The 14,353-nt window shown below is 45.8% G+C and overlaps 1 protein-coding gene across 1 annotated transcript; it reads left to right on the forward strand.

Moving 5' to 3' along the window:
* Positions 1–404: 404 nt before the first annotated feature.
* On the forward strand, positions 405–13,102 carry LOC146974120 (uncharacterized). The gene is made up of 5 exons (XM_085798925.1): positions 405–462; positions 6,658–6,987; positions 7,955–8,221; positions 12,264–12,407; positions 13,011–13,102. Exons 1-5 carry the CDS (start codon positions 408–410, stop codon positions 13,100–13,102), a joined length of 888 nt encoding a protein of 295 aa, XP_085655051.1. The 5' UTR covers positions 405–407.
* Positions 13,103–14,353: the final 1,251 nt, after the last annotated feature.

Below are 14,353 nucleotides of genomic sequence, written 5' to 3' on the forward strand. Positions count from 1 at the left end.
AGGCTCGGGCCCTAATAATAATAATAAGAATAAACATTACAATATCTGGGGTTTTTGCTGCCAGGTCTATGCAGTACTTGAGTACTTGCTTGCTTACATGTTGTTACTCGTCGGCTGGCACGTTGACTAATGTGCATGTCGAATAACAATAGGGACCTCCCTGGGTCGTTGACACAGGCTCGGGCCCTAAATATATTTTGGTCATTTTAATCCTTGAATCATGTAGCGATTAGATGATCCTGACAAATGTTTCTTTAAGCATCTTTTCAATTTGACCTACAGTATTTGAACTACTAGGAAATAATTCATAGTCCACTAGAAAGTAAGAAAAAAAAACTAGTTTGTTGTTGATACAGTGAAGACATCGACCATGTTGTAAACTTAACTTGATTTTCTTACAACAGAAAATGAATTTCATCTATTTAATCATCACAACTCTGACAACAGCAGCTCTGGCAAAAGGTAAACAACAATGGACTTAATGATACTACACTTCAAATGATAAAAAATAGCTAAATGATGTCACTACTTTTTGGCTATTATCAAATTGTGTTTAATGCAATCTGTTGCAGTTTAATTGGTCACTGGTCATTAGGTGAGCAAATAAATCAAAATATAGCTGCCAGTTAAAGTAAAGTAATCATGCATATTGTCGAGGAAGATTGTGGTTCCTGGGCTTGGCCTCCAGGAGAAATGTGGTTTTTGCTTAATGTAACCAGCGTTAAAGACCGGGAAAGATTGTCATGTTTGAATCACAATTGTACCTAATGGTAAGGTTAGGGTGAGAAAGTCTGATGTGGTTTTAGCTGTAGTGGGATTTGTGTTGAAACGTCTGAACTAGGGATGCACCGGCTCAACATCGGTATCAGCCGATATTCGTCTCATTGACTGATCGGCCATCGGTAAATACTCATGGCAGCAGATGATGTTTATCTGTTATGTGGCATATAATGCATACTCGAAAGGAGAAGCCTTTCTCTCTCCCCCTCTCTTTTGCGGACTGCTGGGTTTTTTGCACTGAAAATGCCCATTTCACTGTCATTACACAATGTGCAACTTCGTGCAGTACAAGTCTCCTACAGGAGACTGACAATAGACCTGCGGAGTCAACAATACAGAGTTAAAGTTACCACAGGAGACCAGTGCTGTGTCACGCTGCACTTCATAAACATGATGAAGAGGAAGGATGATTGATTGACCATAGTGTATCAGTGCTGAATTGATGGAGAAATCAACCTGTGCAACAACGGAAGGGTGTTGGCCGATCCCTCAGATAAAAGGCTAGTTAGGAGGGGTTCCCGAGGAGTGTGATCAGAACGTGGTACAAGAACGTCGTTGGACAGACCCTTTGCCTGCGAGGACCCCAAGAATTGGCAGCAAGAGAAGAATCCAACCAAAACACACCTGCTACCAGTGATGAGGTCTTGGGTGATCACCACTCTTCCTGCCACCGGGGTTAGCTGCGACTAGTGAAAATCATCTCTCCAAGCCTGGAGCTGAACCCTCCCTTGAGGCATTTCAGCCCGGTGAAGATTTGTTTGCCTAAAACCAAGCCCCCTCGGCAGAAGGATCTCAGGAAGTTCGTGACTGGCCAGTCTAAGCCTGTATCCTACCCAAAAATGGTAAATATGGTTATATCTCACACAGGCTTCGCCCTCTACTGGACTCTATGGGTATATCTCTCCTCCAATCGCGTACGCGCGATGGCCCACTGAAATTTGCATGTACGTAGCCGGCCAGTATGGCGTGCCTACCTTTCCCGCCCTTTAGCGGGCTATATAAGCAGATGCACCGCCAGCTGCCCTCATTCCTTTTTACTTCAGCGTCGGCGAGTGCCCACTGTCACACTAGCTCCAAGGATGGAGTCGCCGCTTCAGGAACAACGCCTCTGCCGGCATCATCGCCCCGGCAGACCTACATCTTCTTTGCTTCGAGCGTCTCGGGAGGAAGCGCGCCACCGCCGGGCTGGAGCAGCGACGGCAGGAGGAGGACGCCGCTCCAGCGTACACCACCTCCACGCCGCCTGATGAAGCTTCGCCGCCCAGACCCGCCTCAGCCTCTGCTGCAGACTCGCCGCCGCTACGAGACGAGGAGGATGAACTCTCCCTCTCCGACGGCTCGACGGTGTTTGGCGCCGCTTCTATCAAGCTCAACTTCCCGTAAGTCATGACGACTGCAGCGGAGTGTGTCGGGCTTCCCCCCGCAGAGCAGCTGCGTACTGACAGACTGGCTGGACAGGACCCTCAGACTAGGATATTCTCTCCAGTTCTGCGGGCTCCCCCCAGCGTTCAGGGGCATACAAGAGATGAATCTATCCTCTCAACATGAGATAGAGTTCCTCGAGGGGGAAATTCAGGACCTGCTATCAAAACAGGCCGTGTCAATTGTCCCTCTTCACGACAAGGAACGAGGTTTTTACTCCCCATACTTTTTGGTTCCCAAAAAGACAGGGGGCTACAGACCCATCCTGGACCTCCGTGCCCTGAACACACGTATCGGTCGCAAAACGTTCCGCATGCTAACCACAAGGAGGCTGCTGGTACTCGTCCAACCAGGCGATTGGTTCTCTACCATCGACTTGAAGGACGCTTATTTTCACGTCGAGGTGGCACCAAAACACAGGAAGCTCCTGCGTTTTGCATTTCAGGGAACAGCCTACGAATACAACAGGCTGCCATTTGGCTATTCCCTGGCCCCTAGTACGTTCAGCAAATGTGTGGACGCAGCGCTACAACCGCTGCGCAGCCAGGGGATGAGGGTCTTCTTTTATCTGGACGACCTCATCGTGATGGCCAGGTCCAAACAATGGGCCATTTTTTTCACACAGTTCAGTTGATACTTCACCTGACCAAGTTGGGTTTTGCCATCAACTGGAAGAAGAGCAACCCCCAACCAAACCAGCGGGCCGAATACTTGGGGATTGTGCTTGACTCTGTCAGCCTGAGAGCCATTCTGTCGGAGTCCAGACGGACAGCCCTACAGCAGGAGGTTCTCAAGCTGCAACAGGTTCCACGTGTCACAGCCTTGGCCGTCATGCAAGCACTGGGGCACATGGCAGCAGCTCACCCGGTGGTTCCACTAGGACTGCTGCACATGCGTCGCCTGCAGAGATGGTTCGCCAGCCTACGCTTAGACCTCAAGAGGCAGAAGTTTCGGCTGCTGACAGTCCCCCCAACAGTGCGGGGCAACCTGCAGTACTGGGGGTCCCCACGACATTTGTTGACCGGAACACCACTAGGACGAGTGACCTCGTACACGTCGGTGTTCACGGACGCCTCCATGATGGGGTGGGGAGGCACCTGCCTGGGGAGGGCGATAGGTGGTGTGTGGGCCTCCGGGGGAGGACCGCCACATCAACCTCCTCGAGTTACAGGCAGTGTTCCTGGTTCTCCAACACTTCAGTCACCTGTTAAGGGGGAGACACGTGTTGGTGAGGACCGACAATCGCACCACAGTCGTTTACATCAACAGACAGGGCGGTGTACATTCCGCTGCCCTGTTAGCGATGGCGGAGAACCTGTGGTCATGGGCTTCAGAGCACCTACAATCTCTGAGAGCCCTCCACGTTCCAGGAATCGAGAACAGGGGGGCCGACCTCATGTCAAGGGGCGGCCCCCTGGAAGACGAGTGGAGACTGCAACCAGAAGTGGTACAGCAGATCTGGACACGATTCGGGAGGACAACGGTGGACCTGTTTGCCAACAGGTCGAACACCCACTGCCCCCATTGGTTCTCCCTGAGCCCGCAAGACCATCCACCCTTGGGGTGGACGCATTTGCACACGCTCCATGGCCAAGAGGGCTACTTTATGCCTTCCCCCCCCTCCGTCTCATCCCCCAGCTACTGGAGAGAGTGAGAGTGGAGCGGCTGAGGGTCATTCTGGTGGCTCCCGACCGGCGGTCGGCTCTGTGGTACGCAGAGCTGACCACAATGATGGCGGCCCCACCATGGCCCATTCCCCAAATTCGGGGGGCGCTGTCACAGGAGGCAGGCGCGATACAGGCGCTGCCGATCCTGGGCCAGTCGCTTCAAGCCTGGGCCCTGAAAGGGACAGGTTAATGCGGACTGGGCTGACTGCGCAGGTGGTGAAAACCATCCAAGCGGTTAGGGCTGGATCCACCATTGCCTGTTACAGGGCTAAGTGGTTAGGTTTCCAGCATTGGTGCGAAGAGAGGGAAGTGGACCCACTGACATGCTCAGTGGGAGACACTCTTTCCTTTCTACAGCTTTTGGTTGATAGAGGGCTGTCTCACGCGACTGTTAAGGTTTACGCTGCAGCCATCTCATCATGCCATGAAGGGTTGGGCGGAGGTCCAGTCTTCGCCCACCCTCTGGTAAAACGGTTCCTGCAGGGGGTCAGAAGGCTACGACCAGTGGCACGCACTTCTGTACCACAGTGGGAATTGCCACTGGTACTCGAGGCCCTCACAAGGGACCCCTATGAGCCTTTGGAACGCTCCTCCTTAAAGGTGTTGTCGTTCAAGACAGCGTTGCTTCTTGCTCTGACGTCAGCCAAGAGAGTGAGCGAATTGTGTGCCCTGTCAGTCCACCCGAGTTGTTTACTCCTTCGCGGGGACCGCAGTGGTGCCATCCTTAAACCGAACCCCTCCTTTCTTCCTAAGAACATAAGGAGCTCATTTCGGTCCAGAATCATCCAGTTGGAGGCTTTTCACCCTCCCCCTCATGAGGATTCGAGGGAGGCGAAACTGCATCTCCTATGCCCTGTGCGTGTGTTGACATACTATGTCGACCGAACAGCCACTGTCAGGATCACCGACCAGTTGTTTGTGTGTTATGGTGACGGGACGGCTGGCAGAGCCCTGTCCAAGAAACGCTTGGCGAGGTGGATGTGTAAATGCATCCTCTCAGCCTACAGTCAAGCGGGTCGAGAACCGCCCACTGTGGTCTGGGCGCACTCCACAAGAAGTGTGGCGACGTCTACGGCCCTGTTCAGTGGTGCGAGTGTTGAGGACATATGTACGGCGGCATCGTGGTCTTCACCCTGCCCGTTCATAAGGGTCTATCTCTTGGATGTATCAGGCTCCTTCTCCAGGTCTGTGCTCACTGTAGGGTCACAGGACATGTGAGAGGAAGGATGTGTCAAGTGTTTTTAAATACTTGATCCCCACAGGGTGTCATGCACCTGCATTGGACTGTGCTCTGCTAGGACACTGTCAATGAGGTGCGCAGGAGGTCTAGGGTTGAGACCCCTGCGAGGTTAGACCACAACTTCACCCAGCCTAGTCAGGTGCTGCTAACTGGGATGAAGTTGTACCCGTTATCACTCCATACGGTGGTTAAGATTAATAAAGTGGTGACTGGGTCTTGGTACCTAACCGGTAGCTGGTGTGGTCAGTGGGCGGAGCCTCTCCCGCGGCAGGGAGTACATAAATCGGGGCTTCGCCTACTGTACCCATAGAGTCCAGTAGAGGGCGAAGCCTGTGTGAGATATAACGAAGGTTACGATATTGTAACCCTAGTTATATTAACACAGGCGGAGCCCTCTACTTAGGGCCCTGCCGCTCTTTCGCCTTACGCTGAAGTTTGGTGGAATGAGGGCAGCTGGCGGTGCATCTGCTTATATAGCCCGCTAAAGGGCAGGAAAGGTAGGCACGCCATACTGGCCGGCTACGTACATGCAAATTTCAGTGGGCCATCGCGCGTACGCGATTGGAGGAGAGATATACCCATAGAGTCCAGTAGAGGGCTCCGCCTGTGTTAATATAACTAGGGTTACAATATCGTAACCTTCGTTATCATACGTTGGAGTCAGGGTTAAACTGATAGGATGTTTGATTGATGAAATATAATTGAATTTATATGCTCTGATGCTGCTTTGCCGTTGCTAAATTCCTGCAATAAAAATCCCTTTAATTTGAGACTGTGGTTATAGATTGGATGTTGCTGTTTGCTGAGGTCGAGGTCACAACCTTGTGCTCTGTGTCTAAAAGTGGCAGCTAAACTCAGAATAGGGAAGTGCACTTCCTCTTGTCACAGACACAGGCCGGAGTGAGAGTGAGACCAGCATCAGTTATAGCTACCAGCTGTCTGTGACACAGCAATCCTTCAGTCTCACACCTACCAGTCTACTGAGGTTTGATCACTAATACATTCACACTTGGAAGCTGTTCATGATAGTAAAAAGCTAAGCATTGGTGTGCATAACATTCTTAAGGCTCTCCATGGTTAATCTCGTTTTGTGGCCACTTTAGAGAGTTAAACAGGTCTATAGGGTTATTTTCCAAACCTTTAAAATTAACCTAGCAACTAACAAGAGCCCAGATCACAAGACGAAAGCTGTCGTGAACTGTCCTGGGAGGGTGGGCTGCTCTACCAGGAGTAGTGGCTTGGGAAGCGGGATAGATGTCTGGATAAAGGCAGTGAAGAGCCAGGCGAGCTTCCTTGTCACCAGTTTAAACGTTCTCTAGAATTTCTACTCAGGTCTGAACCTGTTGGAACTACAGAACAGTCCCTTTAAACGGAGAGCTGGTCCAGTAATAAGCCGTGGTAAGGGGCTAATTATCTGGGGTCTAACAATATACTGTGGTTAAGAGAGATTTAACTAACATCCAGGGATTTAGATTTGGGTTTGAAATTAAATGTTATAAGGCAGTTACTATAATAATGTTTAGATAAGTATTTTTGCTTTTGTTTCAGGGGCTATGGAGTGCAATATATCTGAAACCAGTGAAGCTCAGCAGTGTCTTGGAGCCGTCGGGGAGCCATTGATTTTTCTCCTACCCATTGGTAAAGATAAAAGGTTAAGTCTGAAAAAGAATTCTGATGTCATTGTGGATATCAGGGGAGTCAATACTTCAGGAGTGTCCATTCACAGCAACTACAGAAATCACTCAGCAATTTTCAGAAATGGAACATTTAAGTTTGAGACAGTGACAAACTCAGACTCTGGAGTTTACATTTTGGATACACATGGACTTACTGATGGTAAATATTTGCATAAGATCAACCTCCATCTTGAAATACAAGGTAAGAAAATCTAAAATAATTTTCTTTGAATCAACAGTTTACGCTCTGCACCAATTGCAGATTCTTTTCATCTGCAATGTATGCTTGCATCCTTGCATAAATATATAAAGGTATCTGTGCTGAGCAACCTGTTTGTTACATCCCAAATTATTATACAAATACAGAACATCACAATTGTTAATTCTATACCAAATTCCTCAATTATTTTTTATATTTCTGCATATTGGACTATAAAATTATAACTAAGCATCGATTGTCTCATACCTATTTCTGTTTTGTACACCTTTGATTATCATGTCTATTTGATTAAGGTGCGTTCACCGGACCTTTTGTTTTTGTCGCTGTCGCTCGTGTCGCTCCAAAAAAATCGCTCGTGTCACTCAGCTGCAGTCACTCGTCAGTTTGGAACGATACAACAGATCGCTCTGATGACGTTATTCAAGCGATTCCAGTCGCTCTTTTCTTCCCGTTTGTATTGGTCCAGCATGGCTGACACTGTACCTGCTGCTGCCGTTTACCTGTTGTGGAAGTCCCAAAAGCGCTGTACAACGTCAAGCCGGCTTTGCTCTGCCGGACCGGCGGAGTTGAATTACGTTTCCATGATTTCAGTAGTTGTCATAGTTACACATAGATTACGGCAGCCAATCAGCGCTGAGCAACGAGCGACTGATGGCCGGAGAGTTGGGATTTCTCATCACGAGCGACAGAGTGAAAAATCGCTCCGTCGCTGTCGCTCGGAGCCCCAGCGATTTTTCGCCTGAGCGATTAAACGCTCAATCGCTCGTTTGCATTGACTTGACATGTAAACTTGTCACCAGCGAGAAAAACATAAGGTCCGGTGTGAACGCAACTTTAAACGTTTTTTTATTGACTCAACCTTTTCTCAAATTCAAGTAGATGTAGATACCTATAAATGAGTTGACAGTGTTGGTACTGGGTGTTTGTGACTATATCATGTGTTTTCCAGGTCCAGTTTCTCAGCCAGTTGTGTCTCAGGTGTGTTTGTCACCAGAACAAATGAGAGTCAACTGCTCCTCTGAGGGAGATGAAGTAGAGTTCACTTTGACTTTGGACGGTAACTTTTTGATAAAGACCAGAGCCGGGAGCACAGATGAACACCACATACCCAGTGTTACCATCAGCTTACACGGCCATCTGACAGGAATCTTGTCATGTAATGTCCAGAACAACGTCAGCAGAGAGGAAACATTCATCAACCTCACAAGCTGTATTGGTAATGTATTTGATCAAATTACTAAATTAAATTAATTAATGCACAAACTAACTTACAACACGTGTGTCATATCAACCCTTAAAAAGGGCTCTGTGCTGAAGAGGTCGTCCAACAAGTTGTGGTTGTGTCTCATTATGTGTTTTCCAGCTCCAGTTTCTCAGCCAGTTGTGTCTCAGGTGTGTTTGTCACCAGAACAAATGAGAGTCAACTGCTCCTCTAAGGGAGATGAAGTAGAGGTCACTTTGACCTTGGACGGTAACTTTTTGATAAAGACCAGAGCCGGGAGCACAGATGAACACCACATACCCAGTGTTACCATCAGCTTATACGGCCATCTGACAGGAATCTTGACATGTAATGTCCAGAACAACATCAGCAGAGAGGAAACATTCATCCACCTCCAAAGCTGTAATGGTAATGTATTTTATAATTACTAAATACATGGTAACACTTTCTATGAGGCCCCTCCTTATAACGCATTATGATGCGATCATAATGCAGTTATAATGAGGTTATAATGATTTATAACTATTGTTATAATGACTTATACATGTTCATGATGTGTTATAATAACAATTATAAGCAGATTATAATGTTTTTTTATAATGTTTTATAAGGGCTCAAGCATCATGATGTATCATGAAGTATTATAACTATTCTCTCATTAACGCATTATAATCACAGTTATTATACATTATAACATTATAATAATTTATTATAAGTGTTATGTCAAATAATGGCTGTATGAGATGGTATAATGCTTAAACAGTGATTATAAACCATTATAAGCGGTCAGTGGATGCGTTAAGTAAAGTGAGGACACTCTGGTGGGTTATAGAAAGTCATGATACATTATAAGTTGTTTATAAGCTGTCATTGGATGCTTTAAGTAAAGTGAGGACACTCCGGTGGGTTATAGAAAGTCATGACACATTATTAGCTAGTTAAAAATTCAATACAAGTGGTCATACTTTGCCTAAGGTCCATGTCCCTCTGGCACCCTTTTTTTTTTTTTTAAGATTAAAAGTTGTCTGTAGTTAAAATTTAACAGATGTTATATCCCCACTTTCTGTTTTTGACCAGACACTTAATAATTCTGTTTTCTTGTTGACCCTATCCACCACTTTCCGGAGAACGACGCTGGGTGTCGCCATGACACTCCATTCATTACATTTTAGATTAACGTTAGCTGTTAGCCGTTAGCAGTGTCTTAAATAACTCAATAAACAGCCCATGAAAAAAATATTTTTTCCGGCGGATATCCTAGTTCCAACATGACTGAGCTAACTAGAGTAGTTTCATGTTGTGTCCGACAACGGGAGGGTTTTAACAGCTGACGTCCTGATGTTGGTTTGCTGCTGCTGTTAGCTGTCAGCAGCAGCAAAGCTAACGGCTACGATAGCCATGACTAGTTGCAGAGGCGTGCCGTGCACACAGAAGCAGTGGTGTTTGTTCGGTAATTCGTTTTGTAAACTTGACAAAACATCAGATTAGTCAGGGCGGTTTTGGCAGCCCGGAGCCCCCACATTTGGTGCCTACACCGGTGGCTAACGCTACCAGTTAGCCGCTCGCTAGAATGCTACTACGGGGTTGAAAACCGACTTCCGTTGTGGTGTGACGCAATGGATCATGGGAAAATAAAGTGGTGGATAGAAGTGCCCTCTAGAGGGTGCCAGAGGGACATGGACCTTAGGCAAAGTATGACCACTTGTATTGATTTTTTAACTAGCTAATAATGTATCATGACTTTCTATAGTCATATAGCCCACCAGTGTCCTCACTTTACTTAAAGACCGGGTAAACCAAGAATAAATATGTGTTTTAAGTTTACCACAGGAAAATATATTATTAACCACTCTGTCAAATTTGGAGGACTAAAAAAGTCGTTAAGTATATAAAATTCTGCATCAAAGTTGTCAATAAATGAGCAGTTTTCTCTGGTTCCGGACGGTGGGGGCGTGTCGCGATATGGTCGTGCTGCAGGCAAAGAAACCAGCCCCATGGCAGCAGAGCTGGACTTCACTGACCGTCTCTGATACACGACCTAAACGTGACCTCAAACACACTCCACCACACACCCCAGTCCTCAGCACTGACACAGCTGATAAACCTAAAGGAAATATTTCTTACCTTCACTCTTGGTGTCTAAAACAGTCCCAGCAGCAGCAGCAGTCATCCAGCTGCAACAGGATATAATCCACCATGCTGCTCTGTTTACATCTCGTTACCGGTCAGCGTGTTTCAGCCATTTGCATTGTGTGAAAAAAATAAATAAAGTTTTTAGCTAACGTTAGCTTAGCTTTAGCTTCAAGTGTCCTGACAGGAGAAGCAGTAGCAGAGACAGTTAATTATCTCTGGACCTGGTACCGAGTCCAGACCCGGTCCAGACCGCCCGGCGCCGTGACACCGCGTCCGAGCTGAGCAGCAGCCGTGTCCCGGTGGGAGGAGACCGGGGGAAACAACACGGTGGAGCCGGGAGGCTACGGCTGCTACCGCGGCTAAAAACTTTTTTTTTCTTTCACACAATGCAAACGGAGGAAACAGGCAGACCGCGAGTAACGATCAAAACGGGAATAATATCGATCGGTGGATTATTAACTGGATGACTACTGCTGCTGCTGCTGCTGCTGCCTGACACCAGAGTGAAGGTAAGAAATGGTTTGATCAGCTGTGTGTCCGCTCGGACGTGTGGTGGACTGAGAGCACGGCGGAGGTTTTTTTTTTTTTTTTAACGGTGTTTTCCGTCCGTGATTGTACAGTATGGCTGGTCTGGTCTCCCGTGTGTCTGGTTGTTTGGGGGGAGAGGAGGCTGTTTGGTCGGACAGTGTGTTAATGAGGGAGACTCTGGTCAAAAGACGGTGTTGTAGCTGCTGCTGCTGCTGCTGCTGCTGCTGTGTGTGTGTGTATGTGTGTGTGTGTGTGTGTGTTTGTGTGTGTGTGTGTGTAACGTTGTGAGGGTTAGGTGACGGGGGAGTCAGCCTCTCTCCCCGCGGTGACGGCTGTTTATCACGGTGTGAATACGTTAAGTTAGCGCTGTAAACTCCTTATATGAAGGAACAGGACAGTAGTGGTCTCCCCTGTGTGTGAACATGAGCTACGTTTAGTTAGCTGGCTGTTGCACGTGTTTCAGCTAGACTGAAGAGCAAGTGGGACGGAAAACCTCTGAAGTCAGTTGGCTGAATGTATTTATACGTAGAGCAGAGCAGGGGGCGGGTTTATGTAAGTATGACCGCTTTACGTAAAGCGGTCATGATTTAAGCCCGCCCATTCTGAACCTGCACACAGAACAGTCTCTGTGGCCTAGCTCCTCAAGGAAATGATGAATGGGAAAAATATTTTTTACATGTTTTGAGGGACACATTTAAGGCCTAATTAATATGATAAGAAGAAAAATACTGAATTTGGTTTACCCGGTCTTTAAAGCATCCAATGACAGCTTATAAACAACTTATAATGTATCATGACTTTCTATAACCCACCAGAGTGTCCTCACTTTACTTAACGCATCCACTGACCGCTTATAATGGTTTATAATCACTGTTTAAGCATTATACCATTTCATACAGCCATTATTTGACATAACACTTATAATAAATTATTATAATGTTATAATGTATAATAACTGTGATTATAATGCGTTCATGAGAGAATAGTTATAATACTTTATGATACATTATGATGCTTAAGCCCTTATAAAACATTATAAAAAAACATTATAATCTGCTTATAATTGTTATTATAACACATCATGAACATGTATAAGTCATTATAACACTAGTTATAAATCATTATAACCTCATTATAACTGCATTATGATCGCATCATAATGCGTTATAAGGAGGGGCCTCATAGAAAGTGTTACCAAATACATTTTTATCCATTTACTTATTACATCAACTGATTGATGTATTACTTTTCATAAATGAAAGTTGAAAACAGCATTGTACATAAATAGAGTCTAAACACATGGGGTTTTGAGCAATGTTTTCCCCTTCAGAAAAGTATCAATCTAATATATGTTTTATAATATTTACAGTTCAAGGTTCTACTTCACAACTTGGCCTTGTGGCTCTCAGTGTGACGGCAACGGTCGCCTGCCTGCTTCTCCTTTTGGTTTTGTTTCTTGTCATCCAACACTTCAAAAAGAAGAAAAGAACAGACCCAGAACCCAGGACTGTTGATGAAGGTAAGAGAAAGACTTTCACCAAGTCAGTGTCAGAGTTTCTGGCTGTGAACTAAATGGTCAGAACTTGAAGTTCAACCATTTTTGAAGAGTTAAAGTTAAAATTTCACAAGGTTGCACTTGTGCTGGTGAAAGATGTTCACTAGACTGTCTTCACACCACTTCAGCAGGAGTACTGTATTAGTCAGTGTATAGTGCCCTGAGAGCACAATGCACTGCAATTTAAACAGAAGGAAAATCAATAAACATCCTCATTTATCTGGCAACAAATAGATCTATTAGTTATGTTGTGAGTATTTACCGTTTGTGTATTTCCTTGTGTTTTGTCTATTTCCATGAGTTAAGCTCAGAGCGCCATCAAAATTGTAGCTGAAAGGAGTAATTTCTTCTTAGTCGGCTTGGGGCTCAGTGGGTCCCACCCATTGCTTGCACGTACAAAGTTAAACAGAAATAACAGATCAACACAAAGCATAAGAAAAAAATGAAAAGATAGTGTACCTGTTGAGTCTTTTTTGATTATTTTACATGATTTTCACTGTTTTCTGGTTGGACAGTGGAACACAGATGCAAAGATTTCACCAGATTTTTTATTTTTGTTTCTTTCAGATCAAGCAGAGGATGAAATAATCTACTCTGATGTTAGAGCGATGAAGCAAACAAGAGAAACTAGACCCAACAGGCATCAAAATGCAAGTTAATTCGCTCCATAAACATTACTCATGACTCTGCCTGAGCCTAAATCCTGATCTTATCTAAGCACAGTTTGTTAGCACCTCCACTAAATGCCAAATTAGTATTCATTTACGACTCTGATGAATGGAGTGCAACTGCAGAAACCTGATGCTGTGGGTACCTGAATTAACTTTAGCCTTCCTTTCTACCTTCCTGGGAAAGCATCTACTTGTTTGAAAAACTCATCTGAACCAGATAAAGCGAAGAAATCCATAATTTTTCATCAAGCCTGTAAAATGTTCTTTTTTAGCATATCCTAATGACACACAACAGTAATGTGTCTACTTGCACTGTGCTCTCCAGCCGGCTCACACAGACAAGCTGTCAGAAGAGCATGCTGCTGTTTCTCTCCCACGAGCAGCACTGGGAAGATTAAGATTACATACTGTGTGTGATGATGATGATGATGATGATGATGATGATGGTGTTCTGTTGTCTTGATTATTGTATTGTGTGATTACCGTATTTCCTCTAATAGTAGCCGGTATCTATTTAATAGCCGGGTCTGTTATAATGGCCGGGGGCGTGGTTTACACGAACAAATAAAGGCCGGCCCCAAATACAGGCCGGGTCAATGGGAAAAAAACAAACAAACAGAAAAAACCTGAATTTCAGTCACTGTGGATGCACTGGTCTCAGGCGGCCAAACACGGATGCAGTAACCCACAAGTGCCAGCAGATGGCAGTAGCTAGATCTGAAGTGCCACATGAACCCACGCTTCAAGGAAACAGTCACTGACAACTCGACCGAAGAGAGCTTTAGCAGCATGGCGTGTCACTACCCGATTTGCGACGCTACCCGATCTGTGACAAAACTGGTCTGCGCATGACATGGTGTTACTTTTATTTATTTATTCATTCATTCTGACCACTTGTGCTCCAGCGTTTATTAGCCTAATCCTGTCCAGCTGATCGCTGCTGTTGCGGTACCTGCTACAGTAATGTGTAAAAAAATATAATTAATTGTAGGCAGAATGAAAACTGAGCACGGTAACTGTCAAATTTGAGCACCAGCATGAAACAGAGGAAGAAATAATAGCCTCTCTCAAATATAAGCCGGTCTCCAATACAGGCCGGTTCCCCTGGGCAGCTAAAGTAAATAAAGGCCTCGGCCTCTATTAGAGGAAATACGGTACTTTGTGAACCGGGGCCACATTGTAGGCTGTGATGCTGTGCTGCTGTGCTGTGCTACGCCTGACTAAAGGCAAGTGGTCTTT

Source organism: Trachurus japonicus, chromosome 14 (assembly GCF_045865225.1).
Source record: "Trachurus japonicus isolate A0001 chromosome 14, Traja_1.0".
Lineage (NCBI taxonomy): Eukaryota > Metazoa > Chordata > Actinopteri > Carangiformes > Carangidae > Trachurus > Trachurus japonicus.

Bases quoted from the DNA above. Each gene is read 5' to 3' on its own strand.
- LOC146974120 (XM_085798925.1), top strand. From the start codon at position 408: ATGAATTTCATCTATTTAATCATCACAACTCTGACAACAGCAGCTCTG. The intron at 463-6,657 runs GTAAACAACAAT...CTTTTGTTTCAG, and splicing joins AACAGCAGCTCTGGCAAAAG to GGGCTATGGAGTGCAATATA. The intron at 8,222-12,263 runs GTAATGTATTTG...TTACAGTTCAAG, and splicing joins CAACCTCACAAGCTGTATTG to GTTCTACTTCACAACTTGGC.